Source organism: Polypterus senegalus, chromosome 13 (assembly GCF_016835505.1).
Source record: "Polypterus senegalus isolate Bchr_013 chromosome 13, ASM1683550v1, whole genome shotgun sequence".
Lineage (NCBI taxonomy): Eukaryota > Metazoa > Chordata > Cladistia > Polypteriformes > Polypteridae > Polypterus > Polypterus senegalus.
The window spans coordinates 89,737,477-89,764,930 of record NC_053166.1 but is presented as its reverse complement, the minus strand read 5'-3'; the positions used below and the strand labels follow the sequence as shown (position 1 = coordinate 89,764,930).

At 35.9% G+C, this 27,454-nt stretch overlaps 2 protein-coding genes across 2 annotated transcripts in view; one reads left to right on the top strand and one right to left on the bottom strand.

Annotated features, from left to right (window-relative positions):
* The window catches only part of LOC120543317 (protein KASH5-like), a 55,227-nt gene extending 31,778 nt beyond the window's left edge, over positions 1-23,449 (bottom strand). The window contains exons 1-7 of the mRNA XM_039776353.1: positions 23,355-23,449; positions 22,957-23,009; positions 19,720-19,786; positions 11,741-11,899; positions 3,984-4,101; positions 2,805-2,855; positions 120-197 (exon numbers count right to left, since the gene is read on the bottom strand). Coding sequence (XP_039632287.1) covers positions 120-197; positions 2,805-2,855; positions 3,984-4,101; positions 11,741-11,899; positions 19,720-19,786; positions 22,957-23,009; positions 23,355-23,449 — 621 coding nt within the window. The remainder of the gene's footprint in view (positions 1-119; positions 198-2,804; positions 2,856-3,983; positions 4,102-11,740; positions 11,900-19,719; positions 19,787-22,956; positions 23,010-23,354) is intronic.
* An 877-nt stretch (positions 23,450-24,326) lies between these two features.
* LOC120543316 (tigger transposable element-derived protein 1-like) lies at positions 24,327-25,523 on the top strand. Its single transcript, XM_039776351.1, has one exon. It carries the CDS (start codon positions 24,327-24,329, stop codon positions 25,521-25,523), a length of 1,197 nt encoding a protein of 398 aa, XP_039632285.1.
* Positions 25,524-27,454: the final 1,931 nt, after the last annotated feature.

The following is a 27,454-nucleotide window of genomic DNA, read 5'->3' as shown; positions in this document are numbered from 1 at the left end:
TAGTATTTGTTTACTTCTGAAAGAATTGCTTCAATTAGCAAAGTGTAAAGAAGTTTTAATTACTTAAACAAGTGCTTTACAGTCCTAAATCTGTGTATTTGCTGCTAATATTGTATTACCTTGAGGTCTCGTTTCTCATCACTCAGTTCATCAATCTTATACTTCAGCAGGTCCCTTTCTGTTATCAGTGCACCACTCTTAAAGAAAAATTAGAATTTTTAGACTAGAATGCAATTTTATATTTGCCTCTTAGAAGAAGAAGACAGGAGATTTTACAACTGTAAAAAAAGCATCATTAGACAGCAATTTTACCAAATGATTTGAGCTAAAAGTACATTAAATCAAGTCAAACTTCAATTTGTGATGGGATATAAATAGTTTTTGCAATATAATCCAAACATTTCAAACCTGAATAGAATTCTGGGTTTAACTAATAAAAACAATAATCTCAATATTCAGTACAGTAAATAATAGTAAATATTTGAAAATTACATTACTCACTGATGCAAGGAATCATGCAAATAAATTGTTGTGTAGCATGATAGTGTATACTGTATTTACTGCTGGCCATTAAAATTGTAACACTGGGAAAAATGCATATTGGTCAGACGATTGCAGGATGGAAATTGTCATGGTAGAGTGTGAAAAGTTACAAGCACAGCACATATATAAACAACGTGTGCAAGTTATGCCCCACGGACCTCCCCAGAGTTGATATAAAAGACACCAGCAAAAGGAACCTCAATGAGTGACTGCTATTAGCGAAGAGCATGATAGCCATACTGTACATTCATCTCCTGGACATTAAGCTAGGGACACTGGCACTCACGTTGGAAAGAATCTGAACTCAGTGATGAGAGTATTGCATCAGAGGGTTGAGAAAGTTAGACCTGTCAAAGTAAGTGTTCTGGAGTTTTCCAATGCACAACGAAAGGGGGGGGACAGACATGTTGTGCACAACTCAGTGAAGGACCTAACAGTTCAGATTTGTCACATGTCAGTGGTTGCCTTCACATATTGTCCCATTTGCAGCAGCAGGGCCTCCTCATTCTCTGCCATTGCTTTGGATGCCCATGACCTTCAGCCACAGGCATCTCCGACTATAATGGTGCCAGAACCGTTGAAAACGGCAAGATGTCTGGCTTTGCATTGTATTTTCAGACAAGTCTTGGTTCAATTTGCTGAAACATGAAGGAAGGATCCATGCATGGGGACACTACGGCAAAAGGATTCTGGAGGTGTGTATTTTGAAGAACCATATAGGCCCAGCACAATGTGGTATGGTATGGGGTGCCACTGGGTTCCACTCCTGTTCTCACCTCATACATACTGCCGGTACATTTAGTAGACACCGATACATCACAGAGGCATTGGATGTTGTTGTGGTACTCTTATCTGAAATGACTCCCTGGTTCAGTATTCCTACAGGACAATGTTTGACCACATATTCCTGGATGACTATCATGTGCCATGTTCACTGGATTGTCTCCCACTGAACATTTCTGGGACATTACTGGATGACATCAGGTGTGCATAGGAGTACCATCAGTTACCATGGATAAACTTTAGGCATGTACTGAGGTTGTTTGCCATCCTATTCAACTGTACAAACACACATCCAAAAGTCTCTTTCTGTCTATGCCAGCACATGTACAGGGTTATTTCGATCAAAGGTGAATACACAAAATATTGGATTATTGTGTGTTTCATATTCATGGCCGAGCTGTATTTCTAATTAGGTATCTAATCTAATTATAGTAATCTGATATATAAATATTGCTTTGATATCTCATGTCTTTCTCAGTGTTGCAGTTTTAATGCCTAGCAGTGTAACAACACACTAAAAGTGTCATGTGACTTTCTATGGAATACATATGTTTAACATAGGCAGAGGGCGCTGTCATTCCTTCCTCAAACTACCAGATTGTACATGGAGAACCCTAGAGTGAGAGTTAAGCTCTGTAGGCTTGGTTACCTTTAATAACATATGTTAGTCTACATTAAGAAAACAAGAAAAAGAGTCCTGTTTATCAAAGAATAACCTGCAAGACACCACAGTTCTCCAAAAAGAAAAACAAATCGTTTCTAATCTGAAATTTACTAAAGACCTCCTAGATGTTCCACTACAATAATAAAACAGTGTTGTGCGGGAAGATAATGCAACAATTATACACAAAACACTGCCCCAAAGCCAAGATTTTTGCAATCATTGTTGAAACAATCAGTTCTACAGTGCTGTATCAGTGTCAGTTGACTGTATTAAGAAGATCAAATAAGTCAGATTCATTAAGCAAAACCATAAACCTAAACACAGGAATAAATCATCAGTAATTCAATTGAAGGTGAAATGTGGTCAGAAGAAGCATGTGCACTCTAACATTGTCCCACCAAGCAAAAATCCACTATTCAACTCTTTTCACAAGTTAACAACAAACAACAGACTCCTTTAAGTATAAATTTAGAAGTCACACACAAGCATGGTATTGCACTGGATTTACATCAGTGTATTGAATGTCTGTACTTATGGATAATTTCTCTGATTGTTTTTCAAAACTGATATTCTGCCTTTTATCAGCGGGTAGAATGATAGTTATTAGTAGAAAAAATGCTTTGTTCAGATTACTGTAACATTAAAATATTTTATTATTTTAAAATGTGAAAAGGTAAGCACAATTTTGTTACTTCTATTTTTCTAAATCCTAAATGTAAACACATACTTTTAAAATATTCACAGATTAATTATTTTGACTTTATTAATCTAGTTATGAACTGAACTATCAACCATCCTACTTGACAGCTCTCACCTCTTCGCGAAGGCAAACCAGCTCCTCAGTAACCAACTGTAGCTCTCTCTCCTGTTTAGGAAAAAAAAAAGTTAAAACTGTTTTTTAAACAAAACTGAATGCATTGTAGTTTTACTGTACATATTGTTAATCAAGTAATCTCTTTTCCCTTTCTTTACAAATTACACACGGTCTTCTCTCTTAGTAAATCAGAAACAACTAATGGTATTATATCTTCCTGTTGAACCACAGTGTTATGATAGCTGGCTACAGATACTTACAAGTAATATGCTTTTCTTCCATTCAAATTTAAAAAAACGAAATGACCAAAGGTGACTTGCTAAACATTTTATAAATTAACAGAAAACTTTTTTTCTTCTCACATGAATAACTATAAGTTGTATCTTTTTTATCCAGTACTCCAAAAAGAAAAACAAATTGTGTCCAATCTGAATTTTAATAATGACCTCCTGGATGTTCCACTACAATAACTAAACTGTTGTGTGGGGAGATAATGCAATAGTTGGCAAATTTAAAGAGTATTACACACAGAACACTGCAAGCAACCACAGAATGGAAAGCCAAGATTTTTGCAAAAAAAAAAAAAATGCTCTGTCAATTTTAATGCTTATTATTATTGTATTCAGTGTCAGCTCTGGTGTAAGGTCATGGCGATCTTTCCATGTAGCTTTGTAAGCAAGGCAAGCAAGTGTGTGCAAACCTATTATCACATGCATACGTTTCTTTTACACAAATAGTGTTTATCTGAGTCTTTCAAATTTCTTCTCTGTGTTAGGCCAAACAAGGACAAAAGGTCAAACATTTTAAGCATTTTTAAGTTTTCACAAGTAAAATAATATTTAAATTAAAACAACTGGTCATTCTCTGGTTCCATGCTATTTATCATCCTAAATAACAGGTGCACATTTTCTCAAGGTTCATGAGTACTTTACATGGAGATGACTGACTGGGTAAAAGAAAATTGTGTCATTGCGGTGAAAAGAAACAATTGCACAAAACATGTGACAAGTTTACTTGTTCAAAAGTCAATCAAACTCAATCTCACTGTTGTTGTGAAGAAGCAGCACTAACCACAGTGCCACAATATCACCTTTGTTTGTTAATCAATACTTCTAATTAGATCATTTATTTTTCCAGATTTCACAATGCTAACCATTATTCCCCTATAAAGCTATTCACCAGATGCTGCTTGTGGTGAGTCAGATTGCTGTTTTCCTCTTCAACAGTTTTGGCAATGCCTTTCAAGTCTTCCAGTTCATCTGAAACACATTTTGATTGTTCCAGCGCCTGTTGAGAGCTGAAAATAGGAAACAGTACAAACATTGTAATACATCTTGAGTGTATTTTATTATTTGCTTATTTACAATTTTTACTTTTTACATATCCTACTGTGTATTAGGAAAGAGATTCAACAGTAAAATATAGCAAGTTTGTTAAATTTGTTGTCATCATTATGTAACATTATGCTTAGAAGTATTAACTATGAAGAGGTTGTGAATGCTCAAGATGTCTGCTTGGTCCCTGCTAAAAAAATATTTATTCACAGGAATCACAAATAACAGGATATATCATAATGTACATAAAAAGGCCTATGTGTTTTCCTTCCTGTTAATTACACTTGCAGTGTTAAATGTATTAGCATATTTATTGAAATGGCTTATTACATCCATTTTTTGAACCGGAGAAAACTGCATGTCATTTACTAAAATACTATGCACTTACAGATCATGACCTACATTGTAACCCTACACATTTTTGCATTTGGTTTTATTTTAATTGGCCTGACAACATGAGATGAAAATAATTTTCTTAGCCATCACTAAAAACTACATGGGGTAAGTAACATGTTAAGAAAAAATTATATCTGGGTAGAGTATTAAAAGTACATATTTATGTGCAAACCCCATATATAAAAGTGCTTTAGAGATTCAACATGTGTTTAGCTTATTGTTATAACGGGCCTATATATCTAAAATATGTCAGTTTCTCTTTTAAGTTTCACACCCTTAATAATAATCATCAGTAGACAGCTATGTTTACTGTTATGAGCGCCCCAGACTTCTTCAATATAAACAGTGTTTAAATGTTGCATTTTAATTTAATTTTATTCAATTACAGAGTCAATGGGAATAAAAACCTTCCCTCAATAACACTATACCACAGGGTACATATACAGTGCATCCGGAAAGTATTCACAACGCATCACTTTTTCCACATTTTATTACGTTAAAGCCTTATTCAAGAAGAATCCAAACTCTCCTCTTTTAAGTCAGTGGGAAACCGATGTGTTATATTATTTGAAATTGGAAAAAATCAAATACTCAGTTAGAGGATCTGTACAGACCTTTTTCAAAACATGGCAGGATCTAATCAGTAATATTTTAAAATAAGTTCATAAAGCACAGAGAATTTTTTTTTTAAATTAGGTATTTTTACAAGCCTTAAATTTAACGTTATTTGGCTTGCTCTCTCTCTCAGGGGTGGGGATCGATCTGTTCTTAACTCAATTTTTCTCTTTGTAAAAATCTTGATTGCTTTGTATGGATTGTAATAAAATTAATAAAAAAAAAAAAATAAAACCTTATTCAAAATGGATTAAATTCATTTTTTTCCTCAGAATTCTACACACAACACCCCATAATGACAATGTGAAAAAGTTTACCTAAGGTTTTTGCAAATTTATTAAAAATAAAAAAAAATGAGAAATCACATATACATAAGTACTCACAGCCTTTGCTCAATACTTTGTCGATGCACCTTTGGCAGCAATTACAGCCTCAAGCATTTTTGAATATGATGCCACAAGCTTGGCACAGCTATCCTTGACCAGTTTCGCCCATTCCTCTTTGCAGCACCTCTCAAGCTCCATCAGGTTGGATGGGAAGCATTGGTGCACAGCCATTTTAAGATCTCTCCAGAGTTGTTCAATCAGATTCAAGTCTGGGCTCTGGCTGGGCCACTCAAGGACATTCACAGAGTTGTCCTGAAGCCACTCATTTGATATCTTGGCTGTGTGCTTAGGGTCGTTGCCCTGCTGAAAGATGAACCGTCTCCCCAGTCTGAGGTGAAGAGCGCTCTGGAGCAGGTTTTCATCCAGGATGTCTCTGTACATTGCTGCAGTCATTTTTCCCTTTATCATGACTAGTCTCCCAGTTCCTGCCACTGATAAACATCCCCACAGCATGATGCTGCCACCACTATGCTTCACTGTAGGGATGGTATTGGCCTGGTGATGAGCGGTGCCTGGTTTCCTCCAAATGTGACGCCTGGCATTCACACCAAAGAGTTCAATCTTTGTTTCATCACACTAGAGAATTTTGTTTCTCATGGTCTGAGAGTCCTTCAGGTGCCTTTTGGCAAACTCCAGGCGGGCTGCCATGTGCCTTTACTAAGGAGTGGCTTCCGTCTGGCCACTCTACCATACAGACCTGATTGGTAGATTGCTGCTGAGATGGTTGTCCTTCTGGAAGGTTCTCCTCTCTCCACAGAGGACCACTGGAGCTCTGACAGAGTGACCATCGGGTTCTTGGTCACCTCCCTGACATAGGCCCTTCTCCCCCGATTCCTCAGTTTAGATGGCAGGCCAGCTCTAGGAAGAGTCCTGGTGGTTTTGAACTTCTTCCACTTATGGATGATGGAGGCCACTGTGCTCTTTGGGACCTTCAAAGCAGCAGACATTTTTCTGTAACCTTCCCCAGATTTGTGTCTCGAGACAATCCTGTCTCGGAGGTCTACAGACAATTCCTTTGACTTCATGCTTGGTTTGTGCTCTGACATGAACTGTCAACTGTGGGACCTTATATAGACAGGTGTGTGCCTTTCCAAATAATGTCCAATCAACTGAATTTACCACAGGTGGACTCCAATTAAGCTGCAGAAACACCTCAAGGATGATCAGGGGAAACAGGATGCACCAGAGCTCAATTTTGAGATTCATGGCAAAGGCTGTGAATACTTATGTACATGTGCTTTCTCAATTTTTTTATTTTTAATAAATTTGCAAAACCCTCAAGTAAACTTTTTTCACGTTGTCATTATGGAGTGTTGTGTGTAGAATTCTGAGGAAAAAATGAATTTAATCCATTATGGAATAAGGCTGTAACATAACAAAATGTGGGAAAAGTGATGTGCTGTGAATACTTTCCAGATGCACATTAGCACTCAATTATTCATACTGGGTCAATTTTTAATCACAAATTAACTTAAAATGCATATGTGTAGGATAATTAAAAAAATCAGTCTAAACAATGAAAATCCACATATACTAGGCAGGTCTCAGGAGCTTTTATGAAGTAGCATAAACCACTGCACAATTATACGGTCCCACAAAGAACTAAATAATGGCTAAACAGTACCAATCAGATCCATGTATCTTAGAATACGCCCGTTCTAACTCAGAAAATACATAAGCTTTCATAAGGCCTATTCTCCTCAGAGAATACAAGGTCAGAACCATGTATGAACCTCTACATGCATATTAACTACAGGCTATGAGTATGTAAGGACAGAAAAAGAGACGCACAAGACTAGCAAAAATTCAGAGGTATACAGAAGCTCAACATATCTCACTCCACTAATTCCATACGGAGACCACACCAGTCCAGTTGGCTGTTCAGCTTACTGCGTAAGACAAACACAAACACAAGACAAAGAACCACTTGCCATCTAGAAACACTGGATGCCTTGAGTTCTAGCAAGAAAAACTACTATCCATCTAGGATGTACTAGCATGACCTGTTACACTTGTTTGGCATTGCTTCTGGTTTAGACACATTAGGAACCTTAATTTACAGAATGTTCATTTATAAAGCATGAATTAAAGTGTAAACCTTCTCTCCTGCTTGTTCTGGTGCTCAAGCCTGTGGCTTAGGTCAAAGATATAAGAGAAAGGGGGAAGTATTTAGCCATAGTAACAGTCAAAGACTGCAGCTGCATCTTTGTGACAGGCTGTTGAGGGAATTTTTTAGGCCTGGGTAAAAATATTGATTTTCCAATTATCCAATTAATTGTTATTGTGAATCTCTAGTCTGCTCAATTACTACTGACAAAAGATCGATTTTGTGAATCTCTAGTCTGCTCAATTACTATATGTACATTTTTGCTCAGTTTCATTTTTGGTGTCCAATCCAGCAAATGTCACTAATGTGCTTGTTAAGGCTTTCTATGAAAAAAGCACTTTACTAAAACGCATAAATTGGTGGGTTCCCCTCAACTGAAATTAGTGCCTAAACTTAAATCAGGTGTATACTTTCTACAGATTCAAACAGTGTGTTGGTAAACAACAAGTGGATCAAAGGAAAGCCATATATAAGCTCTGCCACTCAGAAGTTAACAATTGTTGTAACACAACAAATTTAAGAAATTGTTTATCCCAACGTCAGCCATAACTGTAATTTCAATCTACATCCAAACTAGTAGAGCCTAAACAATCTGCACTAGAGGTGGTATTTACTGTAGCTCCAAGCTTCCATTTAATTTGCCTTGTGCCCTAAAAATAACAGAATTCATACCAATTTTTAACTGTAAAGATAACAGACCCTACAACGTGCCTCACACAGCAAAACAAGTGGGTGAAAGCAAGTGTTGTTGAAAATGAGGACTTTGACAAATGATATAAGTTTTGGAACTAAAGTATATGCTATACCAAGTAGAAAGCAAATAAGTGAAGTTATTGTACCTAGGCTTTATGAAGATCTTAAGCAAAAGCATGGCCACTTCTCTCATATCACCACATTAAAAATGACTGGGCACCTGTGGCAGACGTGTTGTAGACAAGAGTCATGAATGCCAGTCACACCGGGAGCAACCTCGCTGCTGAGACAGCCGGCTGTTGTTCCAAATACCCTTTTCCTTTCCAATGCGTTGTTTCATTGAAGGACCGCATCAATTACAAGTTTGTATGTTGGCAAGTCCAATAAACATTGCTTCTCATTAAGCACTTGGCTAGCTGTACTGCTACAGTGGAAAAAGTTTGCAGTGCACCTTAACCAGCCAAGAACGATAGCTGGTTCTTTATCTTTTATGTTCCACTCATCCAAGGTCACTGCCAATATACATCAGCTCTAGATTCCCATTTTAAAATGCTTCCTTTTAATCTGAGATGGAACTTTGAAGGCACATGTCTGATACTGATTAATGTGATTGCTGCACCTGAGCAACTGAAGATATGTGTAACCTGTAGATTACAGAAAGACACGAGTCTTCTACCTGTATATTTAATTTCGACTAATTCAAGATTATTTTAAATGTCCAACAGGGGAATAAAGTTGGCTGTTAAGCTGAAGGATGAATACATGGAGATTCAGAAAACAAGAACAGGTTACTGAATAACATACTTATTATTTAAGAAGGAGTATTTGATCATTTTATAATAATATTCACAAGATGATATAGATGTTTTACAAAGAAGATGTCATTACACTGTATCAGAACAAGGAGGCCCCTATAATATGTGTGGACTCTGATATAGTGATACATGGTAGCTAAATTATGGTGAATTCCGAACAAGTGCAGGGATGTGATTTTTTTTTTTATTTATAAAAAGATGTTAACTGTTTATTACTATTCAAATATTGCATTTTGAATGTCATTCCACGCTTATGCATTAAGTCACTATGTATTTCCATTCAAATGAAGTGTTATTAAAATTTGTCACATTATATTAATGTTCTTTATCCAAGGTTAAGTAATCTCTAAAAAAGCCAGTGCTTCAAATATATCAGTGCATGCTAATTCAATCAAGATAAAATCAATTATCAAATCAAATCGGGACATCAGTGGTGATAACCTAGCCCAAGAATTTGGGACATTGTTTAGATTTATATAATAAAAAGTCTTAAAGTGAGAATAGGATCACCTTGGGGCTTTACCACGATAAAACAAGGACTTTGGAGTCTTTTGAAAAGATTAAGATAAGTAGACCCATTGCTTGTTCTCCATTTAGCATATGTGAGTCTCTTTCTCTCTAAATTTAAGATATATACTGTATATATACTGTATTTTCAATGCATTGCAAGAGTGAATTTTTACTTTATATAACAGGTTTTATAATTTATTTTGTGGTACAAAAATGTTTATGAGAGCAAACAAAATATACTTATGAATTTCAATTTAAAACCTTTGTAAAAAGAATTACAACACCAGAAACCAGGGTTACATTTTTGACCCCATCACTTTCGATTTGTTTTGTATTTGCCCTGTGCAGCATCTTAAGCAGTATAGCATCTATGAATAAAATAATATTTCTTACGTAGCTAACAAGACACTGCAAAAATGATAATATAAAATTACAAAAGTGAAAAAGTAAAAGTATTAAAGTGTTAAAGTATACATTTACCATGTTTATACTGGTGTGTTTCTTTCTTCATAATTATTGAGGTGTAATTATAAATATGGATTACCATTTTAATAATGAAGTACTTGTTTCTTACCAAACGTATACTGTATGACACAGAGCAACACAGTACAAATCTTTAAAAAAGCCGCAAATGTATCAAATGATCATAAGTTCTTTGCCAAGAAGATGCTTAACAAATGTAAAAAAAGTAAGAAACATTTTTCTGTAAAGCTAACAAGTCTATTATTTAAGTCTATTGTTTACTAAGCAGCAATTTGTCTTTATCTTTTCTTTTTCCAATTAAACATGTAAGCTGCTGCACTTAAAACAAGTTTGCTGTTCAAACTGAAATGGTGTCTATTTTAACTTAAAGGATAAAATAAAATGGTGTCAATCCATTAAAGTAGCTTTTATTGCCATTTGTCTAATTGCACCGGAAGAATTCTCCATTTCCTTTTTTTCAGTTTATTACTCTACTTTCTTAAATGTAAAAGATAATGTAAAGGATAATATTCCAATCATCTCTCAGCCTCTTGTAAAAAATATGCCTTGACTTGCTTTGTTTACACTACAAGAAATTTGCTGTGAGTAAATGAGCACTTCAACTAAATTACATAAAGCCTAGAAAAGCTGGGGTTGAAAGGATTGTTTTTCGTGATTGTCCAATTTAGCGATCACTGATCAAGTCTTTCTTTGTGAAAATTGGCCAACTTAGACTGATGGCTGATCGACTGGAGCATCTCTATATGTTATACTTAACTTACTGTAATTGCTGTATTAAAAAACATTGAGATAAATTCTACAATAAATGAGCAGTATCTTTATTGTAAAAAAATAAAAAGAAACATTTTTCAATGCTAAATCTTTAATTTTTAAACTAATCCAGCATTTGGCAACTTCATATTAATAATTTTTTAAGTGGTTCCCTGTAGAGTGGAAATTTTACTGTGCTGTGTCTAAACAGAATACAGTATATGCAGTTGACAAGACAAGGTGCACATTTCCTTGCACTGTTAAGTGAAATTAATCATTACAATTATAATATCACATGCAATAATGATCAATAAGCAAGTTTGTCATACTCATGCACCCCTAAGTATAAATACTTCTGTTAATTGGTTACATATTTGCTTACCAAAATAGTTTAGGAATGAGGCACAGAGGAACCACTGAATATCTGTAAATCACCTTTAAACCCTACTTACTCAAATTCAGGGTGAAGGGTATATACAATATAAAAAGAAAATGCACATTATAAGGCAAAAAAATGAATAGGAACAACAAGTACGTGACACACAGTTAGGTACAAACTTAAGAGAATCCATAAAGGTAACAGACAGTGTAAACATGGTGAATTGAGCCAAACAAATGAAGAGTGCAAGTAGAAAGAAAGATATAAGTGAGTGACTGTGTACCACACAATCAATAAATGATCTGGGATGTCAGTTATTTGCTGTCTGTTCCGAAATCCAGGTAGTTGTGTTAAGGTTAGTTTCAGGTGAGGTACTGTATAGGCAGCATGTTTTAATTTTTGATACTTTGAATTAGTCTTCAGCATACCAGCATCTTGAAACAAACTATTCAGATCATGATCACTTACTTTTTCAGATGATGACGCAAGCTGGCTATCTGTTCTTGTAGGTGGATGTTGACCTCTTCGCATCCTTCCACAGTTTTTTGGAGTTTTGTGTTACGCTCACTTAGCTTTTCACTTTTATACTCCAGCTCTTTGATAAACTTTAGGAGTTCACTAGGATCTCTATGTAAACAAAACAAAAGACATGCCAATGGGGAAAAGGAATGAAAGCTCTCCAAGTAGCACTAGTAATTTCTCCAAAAAAACATACCTATATAAAAAAAAACACTTTGCAAAGCTGTAGTCAACAGGAGGAGGCCAGACATTAACACACATTATTTGTTTAAAGCAAAAAGAAACTACATAGAGAGGAATACACAAAAGTAGTATCATACTACAAAATAAACAAAACACAAATCCAAATGCCTGTCCAATTTTTTTAAATAAAGGTCTTCTGCCTCTATTTAAAATTAGGCAGACTGTGCTCCTTCTTGTACCCCTTGGTGTCAATGCGTAGGGTGTCCATCACACCTAAAATGCTAGAAAATATAGGCAATCACCAGGCTTGTCAATGACCATATGAGACAGCACCTATTCAAATGTTTGTTACAGAAACCATAGGCTCAGCAGCAGTCAGGAGATGTTGTCATGTCTGATATCTGCTTCCTGAGCAAGATATGGAAGGAAACAAGTACTTAAAAGTGTTAAAATGCCTGCCTCGTAATGATATGTCTGGGCTACTAGGCTTAGTAACTTAAAATACTGCCACTGGCCTCTGGATGAGTACATCTATAGGTTTCCCCTTGCCTTGTATACTCTCCTCTATATACTGAACATAGATACACTGACACTGTTTTGTAAAATTCTTTGCAAACATGAAAGCTATAATATAGGGAACATATTATCCATCAGAGAACCCACCAGAGTCCAGAAATCACAAGAAAGGTTTAGCATGATACAGTGGTTATCCTTCTTGCTGTTTAGCATCATCACAGCTAGTGCTAAAAGGTTACTATCTCCTTTATAAGTTGTATTGCACTAAATTAAAACAGAAAACATAGATTCCTATAAATATCATGACTGTTTATCTTGAAAAAAATTGTGGCCAGTCCATTTAAAATTTCTTTCACTGTTTTAAAAATGGATAGTATAATTACAATGGATAACAAAGGTTCTGTAAATGCAAAAGTTCTGTAAATTAGCATAAAATGTTTCAACAATGTTGAGTTGTGTATGCTATTGGACTATGTGATTCAGTAATGTCATTGCTGGACTTTTCATTGCTTGGAAATAGTTACAAAATACATGATTCTGTACATGTCCATCTCTTTTCAAATGAAGTTTAAAATGAGTGTATGTGGAACAATACATATAAAAAGAAAAGTTTTCTAAAAATAAAACAAAACAAACTTCCCAAAAAAGGCAGAGACAGACACCATACAGTGGATCAGGGATGGGCCACTACTGTCTGCAAAATGGATGAATACCCATAAAGTTGTTATGTGTTTTACTCTCAATAGCAGCTATGCTGATGACACTGTTTCTGAAAGCATAAAGAATGATTAAAGTGTTAAGAGGAGAAAGAACTACAACAAACACATATGCACTGATTGGGTATTACAGTACAATGCCACAAAAATAAAAAAATGTAAAAATGTTCTTCAATTATCTGGATATTGCCATTATGAACAGTTTTTTTTCTACACAGAAAACAAGCAAAAACCAAACAGCAGTCACCACTTTTCCATAAAATGTTCAGGGAGCTGCTGAACATTAATGAAAGAATTGGTGGAGCTTACCAAACTACAGAGTGCACCTCTGGAGCAGTCAACAAAGTGTATGCCATTATTTTGGGGGCAATTGCAAAAGAAGGCAGGAGAAGATATATGAATTATAGCACAAAGACTCCAATATTTTGCGTATAATTTAATGTTTCTCTGTTACTTGTGGTAAACAGAAATTGTTTCAGGGACTGAAATGAAAAATTACCATTTTGAAAAAAAAGTAGCATAAGAGCATGGCTTTATGTACTTAAATACACATGGTCTACTTGTTGCTTCAGAGTTAGATATTGTAGATAAATTCCCTATCAAGTAGAAAATTGTATGTTTTTCTAAAAATTAAATAATATTAACTGCAATACTTATTTTTTGACAATTTTTAATTGTTTTAGTTTCAGACTTAGACATCTACTCCAATAGCAAACTTTACAACATCAAACAGAAATATTAAGAAGTTAACTGAGTTCTTTTACACCTAAAGTTGTATTGCAAAAGCAATGCTTGGAAATATAATCATTACATGAATATTTGTACATATTTGTGCAGCCTTTGTGGCCAAATAGACTACAATATTTGATAAATTCAAATTTTATAGGCAAAATAAATATAGAGCTAGTGAAAAAAAAAAAATAATTATCGTATTTTAATTTATGAAATACCAAGAAAATCAGAGTAAATGCTGCTGACTTAACCTGAATCTGCATGTAAATTGGTTAATTTCAAGTAACAGAAAAAATGTAAAATTAAAAATACAACATTACTTTGGAAATAACACATTTCAAAACTGCATCACTAAATGGAACAATGATACATATATGATAACATTGATGGCTTCTAATGGAGTGCTAACTTGATAAATGCATGCATTACCAGATAGATAGATAGATAGATAGATAGATAGATAGATAGATAGATAGATAGATAGATAGATAGATAGATAGATAGATAGATAGATAGATAGATAGATAGATAGATAGATAGATAGATCTTAAAATTTGGTATGGGATTGTCACACATATTTATTTGGTAAGCAATCTCTCTTCATTACTGCAAGAGTATTCAATGTCTTTTTTAAATTACTATTTTTTATTTGTGCCTTATTTGTCACTTCAGAAATAGTTTATTTTTTCACTAGTTACGTGTTGTTAAGCTTAAATACAAAGACAGTCACCTTCCTGTTGCAGTTTTCACCAGAAGATGCAGCTGCAGAATTCTGTAATCTGACAGTCAAGGACGTGATCTGATTGCACAATGCCCTGTTTTTAAACTCCACTTTAGAAGAAACTTGACTAAACTTTGTCAAACTGGATTGTTTAGCTCCTTTTTGTTTGGCAAACTGACCACATTTAATAAGTGACTCAAAAACTTTCAAGAAAATTGTCTGTAAATATGCCCATAGCTAAGATTGCCAATTCTCAAGTTCTGAAAAGGAAATTTCATTAGAAAAATTAGAACTTTGTAAGATACCACGATTCACCATAAAATTCATTTATTCTTTTAGAAATTTTCTTTTGTTTTGGCAACAGTCCATGGTAATCTCAAAGCAAACTTGACTGGCAAACTAATAATAGCTATCGACATTCTCAAACCTGCTTACACCAAATCAGAGGAGCAGTGAATAAGGGCCTATCCTGCCAATACTGGGCACAAAACAGAAAAAGGGCCTAAACACAGTACAAATCTATCACAGTATCCAATCACACACATACATACACGCTCACAATGAGGCCATTTAACTAAACCTGAAAGGCTTTCAGAATGCAGGAGGTAAACTGGAGTACCCTGAAGAAAAGCATTGAGACACAGGGAGACCATGCAAACTACACACAAACAATCAGGTGCTGGATTTGAACCTAATATGCAGAATTTATAAAGTAACAGTGCTATTCAGTGTTCACTGCTGTGCCACTTAAGCTAAAAATATGTTTATTAAATTTTAACTAAATATCTTACTTACAGCTTTACATTGAATGCTCGGCTTTCTTAAAGCTGAAGAAAATTGTACACTGATGGGAAAAACTGTACAGTATGGATAAAAAAATGACAAATTTTCCTCTGCACATTTTATTTTACATTCTCTATATTTGTATGCATTTTCCTTGGAAGTATGACTTTTTTGGTTAAATATGAGTGTAAAACTACATGAAAGGCAAGAAATATTTAATTAAAGTTAAAACAGCAAAAATAAATAATTTGAAAACTGGTGGATAAGTTCATCTAATCAATTTTTTACAATACTGAAAACAAAAAGAATAATATGTGAGATTTATGTCTCTCCAACACATTTTCATTCTCCCCATAGAGTCTGAAACCCACCCTTGTGTTAAATTAAGATCCCCCACAATTTCAAAATTGAATCTCAAGCCCTGTAGATAGTATTTAATTTGTTCAAATGGGGAAATTTATGGAATTTAGGATTATAAAAATATTTTTTAACATGTACAGCCTGGATGCATGATGCCTACTAAGATGGCTGAGTTCTAGGAAGGTCACATGTGGAGCTAAAATATGGAAGATTTTTCTTAATTTTTTTTTTCTTTAATTTGTCACAAAAGCATGTCAAAAGGTCACCTTCTGTGCTCATCTGAGGTAAGCACTACCACCCCAGGACACAAGGGGACACCGTCGCTGACAGTATTGTCTCTTTTTTCCAGCCACAGCTCAGAGAAACTGCCCAATGAAGGCAACTGACTCCACCTATTTCAGTCTGGAGACTATAAAGCCAAGACATTTCTGGAAGGGGTTGTCTCATTTTGGGAGCTCCAACCTGATCCCGTGACCACTTTTCAGAGCTCTGATTTTCCCTCCACCAATTTGTCAAAATAGCCTAATTTTGTTTTGTGCAATATTGCACCACTGTGCACCTGTTTATTTTGGTGGACTGTTCAGTTATTAAAAGTGGCAGTCCAGCTGGTGCCTTAACATTTCTTTGGTGGAGGTATTTATTCCCTCAGTGGATGACAATTTCTTATGGTAAAAAATTATTTTTATTCACATGCACCAGAACTTTTTAATTACATTACACTTATAAAAAACCTAACCATTGCATAAAACAAGAGGTGGATGTATAATAAGGTATTGTCTTTCAAATTAGGATCTGCTTATATAGAAATCTTCACTGACACTGAGGTAAAGAAATTTATACAGATCAATCATTGCAGAACACTAAAGTATATAACCATGCAATACAAAAAAAAATTCCACAAATCCTATTTCTTGTTTACTTGGTATTTGAAATACATTTAAAATCAAAGCTAGATACTGGTTTGTATTCAAAACACAGTAATAACGAAACCTTAAGAAAATAAGTACAGTAAATAACGAATTTGGAAGAAAAAAAAAACTTTCTCAAAGAAAAATAAAGAACTTAGTACATGCTAGCCTAACAACACAATGCCCTGAGCAATTTTTCAAATTTGACTTCATACAGGGCAATTAAAATCAGTTTCAATCACAATGTGCTTTAAAATGCTAAAAGAATCACAAAAATGTATTGAAAATAGCAATTTAACATTACAATAAAGAATACATTACAAAAAACACAAAAAAATCTGGGAAGCACATGTACTATTGTGTGTACAAGGGGCCATGAAATGGTTTAGTGCCCTATCCATGGCTGACACCAGTCTTGTACCTGATGCTGCCAGAATAGCCTATAGCTACTGGATTAAACTGTTTTTACTAGTATATATACAAAAATGAACCACTGGCAGTTAACAGTATGAATTCATATGTGTACCTGATAAATTTCACAAGTTTAAAAACAAACAAAAACCTTAGGATAGGATAGTAACTGGACAAAATTATACAAACAGATACAAAGCAAGAGTAACATACAAAATAACAAAAGGAGATATTATAGATTATAATGCATTATGCAAAATTGTTTAAATTGTAAGATTACAAAATATGATGATATTTAACAGAATAGGATAAAATAAAGGTTTTGGATAGAGCATTCAAAACTCACTGAGCTATAGTAATATTACACATTGAGTTTATTACACAACAAATATGTTGAATAATTAGAAGCCAGGAAACTTCAGTTTAAACATAAATCTACAAATAAATGCTAAAACAGATTCACCTGTAAGATTACATCAAGGAATAGTCTACCAGAGAATATAAGCCATGGAGACAAACAAGTATGTGCCAAGAGGTGCATAATGAAATTTTGAAAAATGAAAAGGCCAACATGATAAGATTCCAGTTGTCCAATAGGTTTATAAGGTGTAACCAACACAGTCAAGTATTTTGGAGTGGTGGAACAAAAAGACTGATACAGTCATTAAGCATGTGTTGAAGATGATTCAAGATTTGGTATTACACAAAATAAATGAGGAATAATGTGGTTAAAGTGATTTGTTAGATAACATTGTAACCACATTAGGTAAATATCATGTCACATGCCAAGAAAGATATAAAAAAGATGACATATTTGTTTGTGCATAAAGACAATAAAATAACTGTTAACAATAGAAATACTTTTATCAGTGTGTAAATATGCTTCCTCATAAATGTGTATTATATCCATATACAGTGGGTATAGAAAAGAATCACCCCCTTTAAAATATTCCAATTTTTTTGATTTACAGCCTTAAATGAAAACACACACAAATAATATTTCTTCCCAGCTTTACTTACTCAATGCAACCTGTAACATCCAAGTGAAAGATATCACAGCTACAGTTCAGAAAAATTACAAAAAATCAACCTACCTTTTGCTTTAATGACAGCCTTGAGTCTGTTTGGATACTTCTCTATCAGCTTGCACATCTAGATTGAGCAATATTTGCCCACTTTTCTTTACAGAACTGTTCAAGTTCAGTCAAATTGGATGGTGAGCATTGATGGACTGCTATCTTCAAATCTTTCCACAGATTTTCAATGGGATTTAGGTCTGGGCTCTGATTGGGCCACAAGAGGGCATTCACTTTTTTCTCCTTCAGCCACTGTGTGGTCAATTTTGCTGTGTGCTTCGGGTCATTGTTGTGTTGAAAGGTGAATATTCTGCCCATCTTCAACTTTCTGGCAGAGGGTAGCAGGTTTTCCCCAAGAATTTGACAGTACTTTGCCCCATCCATTTTTCCTTCTACCCTAATGAAAGCCCCAGGCCCTGTGGCAGAGAAACACCCCCACAACAGGATGCTACCACCTCCATGCTTTACTGTAGGTATGGTGTGTTGTGGATGGAAAGCTGCATTGGATTTCCGCCAGGAGTACTGTTTGGTATTGAGGCCAAATAGTTCGATTTTGGTCTCATCTGACCATAAGACCTTTTTCCACTTGCCATCATAATCTTCAAGGTACATTCTGGCAAAGCTCAAACGAGCCTTAATGTGGCCTTTCTTGAGAAGTGGCCTTTTCCTTGTGACCCTCCAAAACAAGCCACAATTTTGGAGCGCTTGTGAAATTGTTGTCACATGCACACATTGACCACTCTTTGCCATAAACTCCTGTAACTCCTTCAAAGTTGCCACTGGCCTCTTGGTAGCCTCTCTTACCAGTTCCCTCCTTGCTCTTCCAGCTATTTTTCAGCGACGGCTGGATTCAGGGAGGGTCTTAGTAGTACCAAACACTTGCCGCTTCTTTATTATGGACTTTACTGTGCTCTTTGGGATTGATATAGCCTTCTGAGATTTTTTTGTATCCATCTCCTGCCTTATATCTGTCCATAACTCTATCCCTGAGATATTCTGAAAGTGGTTTGCCACCCACAGTCAGTTGTTTGCTGTCACTTGCAATACCAAGCAAGGGAATGCTCCAGGAACAGCTGTTTTTATGCTTCACTAATCACACTGATTACAACTGATCACAGGTGGAAGCCAATAACCATGGTCCTTTATCCATCCATCATCCAACCCGCTATATCCTAACTATAGGGTCAAGGGGGGGTCTGCTGGTGCCAATCCCAGCCAACACAGGGCGCAAGGCAGGAAATAAACCCTGGGCAGGGCGCCAGCCCACCGCAGGGCGCACACACACCCACACACCAAGCACATAATCTCAGTATTTCTTGTTTTTTATTTTTTAAAATTCTTCTGAACTGTAGCTGTGATATCTTCCACTTGGATATTATAGATTGAATTGAGTAAGTAAAGCTGGAAAAAATATTGGTTTGTGTGCATTTAAGGCTGTAAAGCAAAAAAAAGGTAATATTTAGAAGGGGGCCATTCTTTTCCATACCCACTCTACCTCTAAATTATCAACTACAGTACTCACATAGTTTCTCTGTTAAAATCATAAGCACAATCTTCTACTTGGGTTGTACTCCTCACTGTTATCCCATCTGAGAAAAGGATAGTGAAGAAAAATTTCATTTAGATTAATTTATAATATAATATAAGCCCAGCATGATGCCAGATGACAGAAATAACTAAAATATTATAATGCAAGAATACAATTGTCAAGTAATGGTCTTAACACTAATCATGGTGATAGCCTGCACATCCAAGTAAGAATTTCTCTGAAAATTCCAGGTGCCTGGAAACAGTGTCTTCCAATCCAAGCCATGGGAAACTGATGGTTTAAACTTAACAGGTCTCCCATTAGCTACTCCTTTATGATGTATGTTCTCATCTACTGATTTAGAAAGGGGATCACCACTCTGCCCTCCAAAATCATTTACATTTACATGACTGTCTGCTACTTTAAATGGGGATGCCCCACAACCTCCCCCATCCTACCCCACTCTCCAAAATTATTCACATACACATAACATCTGTAGGTTTTAAAGGGGGCCCACCAATCATTTAAGATGCCTTCAAAACACAGTACCAGTATTTATTTTCTTCCACTTCAAGAACTAGAGAAAAAACCCCAAAAGTAAAAACAATTAAAATATTACACGGTCCACTGTGCTGTCTGCAAAAATCACTGCTGTTTGTAATAAGTTAAACATGATTCAGTTTATTAGTTGCCTATAGCTATTGCAAAAAGAAATGTAAGCTTGAACATACAATTGATGGAAAACATTTTGCAGTAATCCCTCGCTATATCGCGCTTCAACTTTCGCGGCTTCACTCTATCGTGGATTTTATATGTAAGCATATCTAAATATATAACACAGATTTTTCGCTGCTTCGCGGGTTCTGCGGACAATGGGTCTTTTTACTTCCAGTACATGCTTCCTCAGTTGGTTTGCCCAGTTGATTTCATACAAGGGACGCTATTGGAAGATGGCTGAGAAGCTACCCAATCAGAGCATGCAGTTAAGTTCCTGTGTGCTAAATGGCTCAGCAACGGAGCGCCGAATTCGATTCAGCGGTGTTAACATTCAGCAACGTGTTTCGCTATGTAAAGAGTCAACTTTTGTGCTCATCTTTGTGCATAGTCAAGCCCTTCATTATGGCTCCAAAACGATCTGCTCCTGCTACTGCTTCAGGGGCCATGCCCAAGCGGCAACGGAAGATTTTAACGATTGCCGAAAAGGTAACTGTTTTGGATATGCTTAAGGAAGGGAAAAGCTACACCGCTGTAGGACGCCATTACGGCATCAATGAGACTACGATTCTTTTTATTTAAAAAGTAGGAAAGGAATATAAGATCTACGGCCGCAGTGTCCTTTTAACCAGGGTGTAAAACAAGTTTTAAGTGAATGTAAGAAGGCAGTAGTCTGGACAGAATCTGCTTTAGGGATTTGGATTGAAGACTGCCGGAAGAAGAACAACGGCGGTGCTACACAGTCGCCTGAAGAGGCTCCTTTAGAAAAGCTATAACGCTCTCCTTTGTTGTGTAGTAAAATTAAACTCATTGTTATCGGACAAGTCTTCGTGTCATTGTTGGTGAGTAACCATAATTAATTTTCTACTTACAGTACTTAGTACATGTACGTACGTTTAGTGTCACTGTACACACATTTACTGTATACAATTTTTCTTGCATTGTACGTATTTATTGCTGGTGGCCTGTCTATCGTAATGGCTGCAACATATGTGATATCGGAGACACTCGATATTTTTAATATTTAGGTTTTACTGTATATAAACAGTGTGTTTACATACATAATTTCAATGAATCTTACCTAATATCTAAGAGAATACAAAGGGTTTATGCTGTATAACTGTGTGGGGAATATTTATAAACAGTGTGGGAGAGTTTATAAGGGCTTAAAATATATGAAAATAACCTTACAAACATATGGTTTCTACTTCGCGGATTTTCACCTATCGCGGGGGGTTCTGGAACGCAACCCCCGCGATCAAGGAGGGATTACTGTATTTATTTTTCCAGATGGAGCTCAGACAGATGAAGTGACACAGTGTCAATAGCAGGATTTGAGCAGGATTTGAGAACCCATAACCTCAGAGTATAAAATCCTAAGTCCAAAGCCTTAACCACTATACCACACTGCCTGCTAGTAATATTAGCCCCTGGTTAAAAAAAGGAAAAAAATACAAATATTGTATACAGAAAACTACTTAATTACAGAGTACTTCTGATACATTCGATTAACTGATGGCAAATGTAACTGAGGTAAACACCCACAGACATTGAGGTCATTTCAAGTTCTTATACTGAAAATTTTTAGCACATTAGGCAAAACTTGTTTGTGGAAGACCATACAATCTCCACATGATTAGAATTTAGAAATCCAAAACTGTAAAACAGCAGTAAAATCCATTTTTGTCATCATGCCCCTGCCTAAGAAACATACAACACAAAATAATAATGGTATCTAATGAAACACAAATCAATAAAGCAAATGATTCCTCAACTGTATTTTCCAAGGAATATGACTTTAAACATGGTAAAAGTACTTAGTAGCTCTTTTTTTTACCAAGTGTTGCACTTTCTAACAAAGGCAGTGATTCGACAATACCTTAGCTTTATAATGATAAGCATTATTCGTTGTAGAAAAAAAATCAACATTTTCAAAACACTATTTCTGTATCTGCAAATTAACACATATCTACTTCAGTCATTTTTGAACAGTTTTAGATTTACTGTTCAATCAGATGCTGCTTCAAAGTTCAAATCCTAGTTTGGTCACTATGTGAGTGGGATCGGCACAATCTTCCAATGTCCACATGCATGCCCACTACTGCTTTAGTTTCCCTAGGTCTAGAAGTGAGGTATGTACAGTATATAGGTGTGCTCTACAGCAGTCAGGCACAATGCATTGGACCATATGTTCCAGAGTTAGACTCCAGCTCCTATGACCTCAATTGAGACTAGTATTTGGGAATGTTTGTGAGTGTGGAAAGTGATGGACTGGCATCCTAACTTGGTTTAGCATCCTATCTTAGTTTGGTTCCTGCCTTGCCCTTGATGCATCTAGAAATGGACTCCATACACAGATATACTTGGATTTACTTGAATTGAAAAGGTTTGAAGGTGGACGGATAAATAAATAAATGTGGATAATAAAAAGAACAAAATAACTATAACCACTATGTGTAACATTTAAAAACAGTTATATATTACCTTTGCACAAAATTATAAATCCTATAAACTTACCAGTATGCACAAGAAAACAAGGTTCATCTTCTATGTTTTCTGTGAAGCCTGACCTACAAAAAAAAATAAAAGCAACAGACAAAATCAGTTGATACCTAGAATTATTCTCTGTCAAATTAAAAGCATGTCATAAGATAAAGTATATTAACCAAGTACAGTTCAAAAAGCAATGGATGCAAATTATAAAAATGACAATTACTTATATACAAATATCTAAGTAACAAAAAAAATTGAAGTTATTTTTATGATATTTAACTCTATGTTTTAAATAGTCGTTAAGATACTCCAGTTCCAGCCATACATTTGCCAACTCCAAGATGCAGATTCCTGTAATAACATATATCAGGTGATATGGTCTCATATCTGGGCAGCATTTTAGTGTTGTGCCCTTACAGTACAAATGTGAAGTCTCATAAAGTGAAGGATCTCCTCCCAGACCTGAATCAGGGCATCTGTGAGCTCCTTGGCAGTCTGTTGTAACACTTGGCGGCATCATTATGCAATGATACATAACGTTCCAAAGGTTCTTAGTTGGATTCAGGTCTGGGAAGAGTGTGGGCCAGTCAATGGTATCAATGTCTTCGTCATTCGGGAACTACAGTACATGCACACTCTCACCACAAAAGTTACTTCTGATTTTTCTTTTTCACCCCAAAAACTGTAAGTGTCAACATAATATTAGGCTCCATAGCCATAATATCCGGCAATAATTTAAAAAATCAAGCATAAAGCTCTTTTATGAAACAACACACTACTTTTACTTAACACTAGAATCCTTGAAGCCTACAAAAACATTTCTAATGCCAGGCCACCTCAAATTACTTCGTACCTCCTTATCAGCGTCTTTGTTTTGCAAATGTGTCGATCGGCACTGGCAGTAAGCAGCCTACTATCCCAACCCCCACCAAAGCAGATCAAGTCAGATGCAAAATTCTCAGAGCTGAATTCTCTTTATCTGGGAGCTAGGAGTCTGGAATTGTATAGGGTAAATAATATACAGTAGACCCTTACAAAACGACCGGCCTGACATGCGAACAACTTGATCTTCGACCAAAATTTTTTTTTTGATTTACGACCAACATCTTGCGTTACGACCCGAATGCGGTCACGAGTATCCGCTCGCGCAATTGTAAACAAACAGCCAAGAGTGTTTGCAAGTGGCAGTCGGAGTCTGGATACGTGTGTTTGTGGACGTAATTTTTCTCAGTGCAGTGATTTATATCATTTATTTTGATAATTACTATCAAAATAGCCCCAAAGAAGCTAAGTAAGGAAGAGAAGACAACGAAGGTAAAGAAAGCGATCACAATTGAAACAAAGAAGGAAATTGTGCATAAATATGTGGCATTCGTGTGACCAATCTCGCTAACATGTACAGCATGTCGAAATCCACCATCTCCACAATTTTACAACGAAAAGATTTGTATAAGGCAGCTAGTGTTGCTAAAGATGTTATTCAAATTAGTAAGTCACAATCAACAGTGTTAAACGAGGTAGAAAAGCTATCATTAGTGTGGATAAACGAAAGGCAGATGGCCGGTGATAGCCTATCTGAGTCTATCATTTGTGAAAAAGCTAGGGCTATAAATGTAGATCAGTTAAAGGATAAGCCATCAACAAGTGATAGTGGTGAAACATTTCGTGCCAGTAAGGGTTGGTTTCACAATTTTAAAGCGAGAACTGGGATTCATAGCGTAGTTAGGCATGGTGAAGCAGCCAGCGCTGATAAAAGGGCTGCCAAAAATTACATACACCACTTTGAAATGATAACACAGAGAAATGGCTTCTACTCTCATCAAGTTTTCAACTGTGATGAAACTGGGCTTTTCTGGAAGAAAATGCCCAGGAGAACATACATTACCCAGGAAGAGCAGAAAATGCCTGGCCACAAGCCTATGAAGGATAGGCTAACCTTACTGTTATGTGCCAATGCGAGTGGTGACCTCCAGATAAAGCCTCTCTTGGTTTATCACTCTGAGACCCATAGAGTGTTCAGAAAACATACAGTCATGAAGAATAGGCCAGGGGTCATGTGGAGATCTAATGCAAAAGCCTGGGTAAAAAGAGTGCTTTTTCTTGAGTGGATCAGGGAGGTTTTCTGTCCTACTGTTAAGAAATATCTAGAGGACAAAGGCTTACCACTCAAGGCTCTACTCATCATGGACAATGCGCCTGCTCATCCAAGAGACTTGGAAGAAGAGTTGGCTGAAGAATTCCCATGGCTTACAGTACTTTTCCTCCCACCTAATAAAACTCCTCTACTGCAGCCTATGGACCAGCAGGTTATAGCTAACTTTAAGAAGCTATACACCAAGGAACTGTTCCAGAAGTGCTTACAGATGGTCTCAGATACAGATTTAACTCTTACAGAGTTCTGGAAGAAACATTACAACATCCTTTCCTGTGTGAGGTTAATAGAGAAATCATGGGCCAATGTCTCTCTAAGGACACTAAGATCTGCCTTGAAGAAAGTGTGGCCTAAAATAATAGAGGAGAGAGACTTTGAAGGCTTTGTAGAGGAGCCTGAGTCCGCAACTGACCCTGTGGTTGATGACATTGTTGTATAGCTGAGTTCATAGGCTTGCAGGTTGACAGTGGTGATGTTGAGGAACTGGTGGAGGAACACTCAGAGGAATTGGCTGAGCAACAGAGAATGGCAGCTGAGGAGTTTTCTGAAGAGGAGGGGGAGGATCAACAGCAAATGTCCTCTTCTGAAATAAAGGACATCCTGAAAAAATGGACAGACCTACAAACATTTGTAGAGAAGACCCACCCAGACAGAGAAAAAGCTAATCATTGCATTAACTTAATTAATGACAATGTCATGTCATACTACAGAACTGTGTTGAAGAAAGCACAGAAACAGACAACCTTAGACCAGTTTTTATTTCCGAAAAGGTTGAGACCTAGTGAGCCAGAAGCAGGTCCTAGTGGGCTACAGCCTTTTCCAAGGAGAGAAAGGACACCAGAGAGCCAGAGTCCTGATGTTCTTATGGAAGGGGGCTCTCCTTCCAAACAATAACCGCCTTCCATTTCATTCTCCTCCTCCTCCGTTCCTGCAAGCCAAAGATGTCAACTTAAATGGTAAGTACAGTATGAAATTGTTGTTTCTGGTAGGCTAGGCACTTTTTCTGTTTGGTTAGTACATTAGAAAAATTATTGGTGTTTTTGGTAAACTATGCACATTATACAACCCTTTTTTATTATGAAAAGTTTAAGTAAGTGTTGCTGTGGGAAGTTTGGAACGCATTATGGGTATTTACATTATTTCTTATGGGAAAAATAGTCTTGACTAACAACCAACTTGAGTTACAACCAACCCTCGTGAACGAATTGTGTTTGTAAATCAAGGGTCCACTGTATTGTTTTTTGGAATACATACTGTTCATTAAATGTGTGTTCCATGTCCACAACAATCTGTGTTAATGTAGGATGACAGGAGATGTGAGGCAAGAAATGTTGAACACATAACTAAAACGGAAACCTTTTTCATGCTATAGTAATAATTGACAAAATGTTAACATGAATTGTATAATGTTTGAAGACTAAAGTCCAAATATCAAAGTAACACTTTCACAAAAGGTATAACAAAATAAGTGCCCTTTTCTTCAAGAATATAAGTGAAGAATACAAAATTGTTCAATATGAATGTTACTGGCAATGTGTAAAACTGAAGTCCAACTATCAATTGATACAAAGCAGACACATCTGCTTAGCTGGTGCAGAGGCAAGGACTGCTGCCTCTTGATCAAGTGGTTGCAGGTTTGATCCCGGGTCCTCCTTTCAACTACCATTTTGAGTAGTGAGCTGCTATTATTGTTATTATTATATAGTAAAAAACATGTAACAGCCGGTGTAAATTTATGGTACATGTAAAAGTTACTGCTAAAGGGATAAAAGCAGACGCACAAACGCAGCTCATATCATTTCTTCTTGGTGTCTTATTGAGCAAACAGACACTGCAGTGTCTATGGTAGATGTTACTTTTCCTCATACGCAGAAATGTACATTAACATGTCATTTGAACTATTTTTTTATTCAAGAATCAGAGAATAAAACTGAATTAAAAAATCGTTCAAATTAAGTTTTACAGTATTCAAGAATCCAAGCAAACAACTGAATAAAAAAAATAGTTCAAATGACATGTTGATATGTTGTTATGCAGTATTGAATTGATGATGATGTTGTATGTTGATGCTGATATGTTAACATATGTTAATTTACAGAAATTAACAACACAGATGAAGATAAAATCCTTGACCATAAAAATATAACCCACACATTTAGAGAGTACTATAAGTCCTCAGATTCTACTCAGTTTAAAGACGGTAAGACACAATGAGTTTTTTAACATATTACAAATACCACAGCTAAATACACTTAGTGCAAAGGAATTGGATAAACCTGACAAACTCAGAATTACTGGGTGCCATAAACTCACATCTGAGTGGGGAAATAACAGACCCTGATGGCTGCCCAGATGAATTTTACAAAAACA

Coding starts and splice junctions, on each gene's coding strand:
- LOC120543316 (XM_039776351.1), top strand. CDS start 24,327: ATGTACAGCATGTCGAAATCCACCATCTCCACAATTTTACAACGAAAA.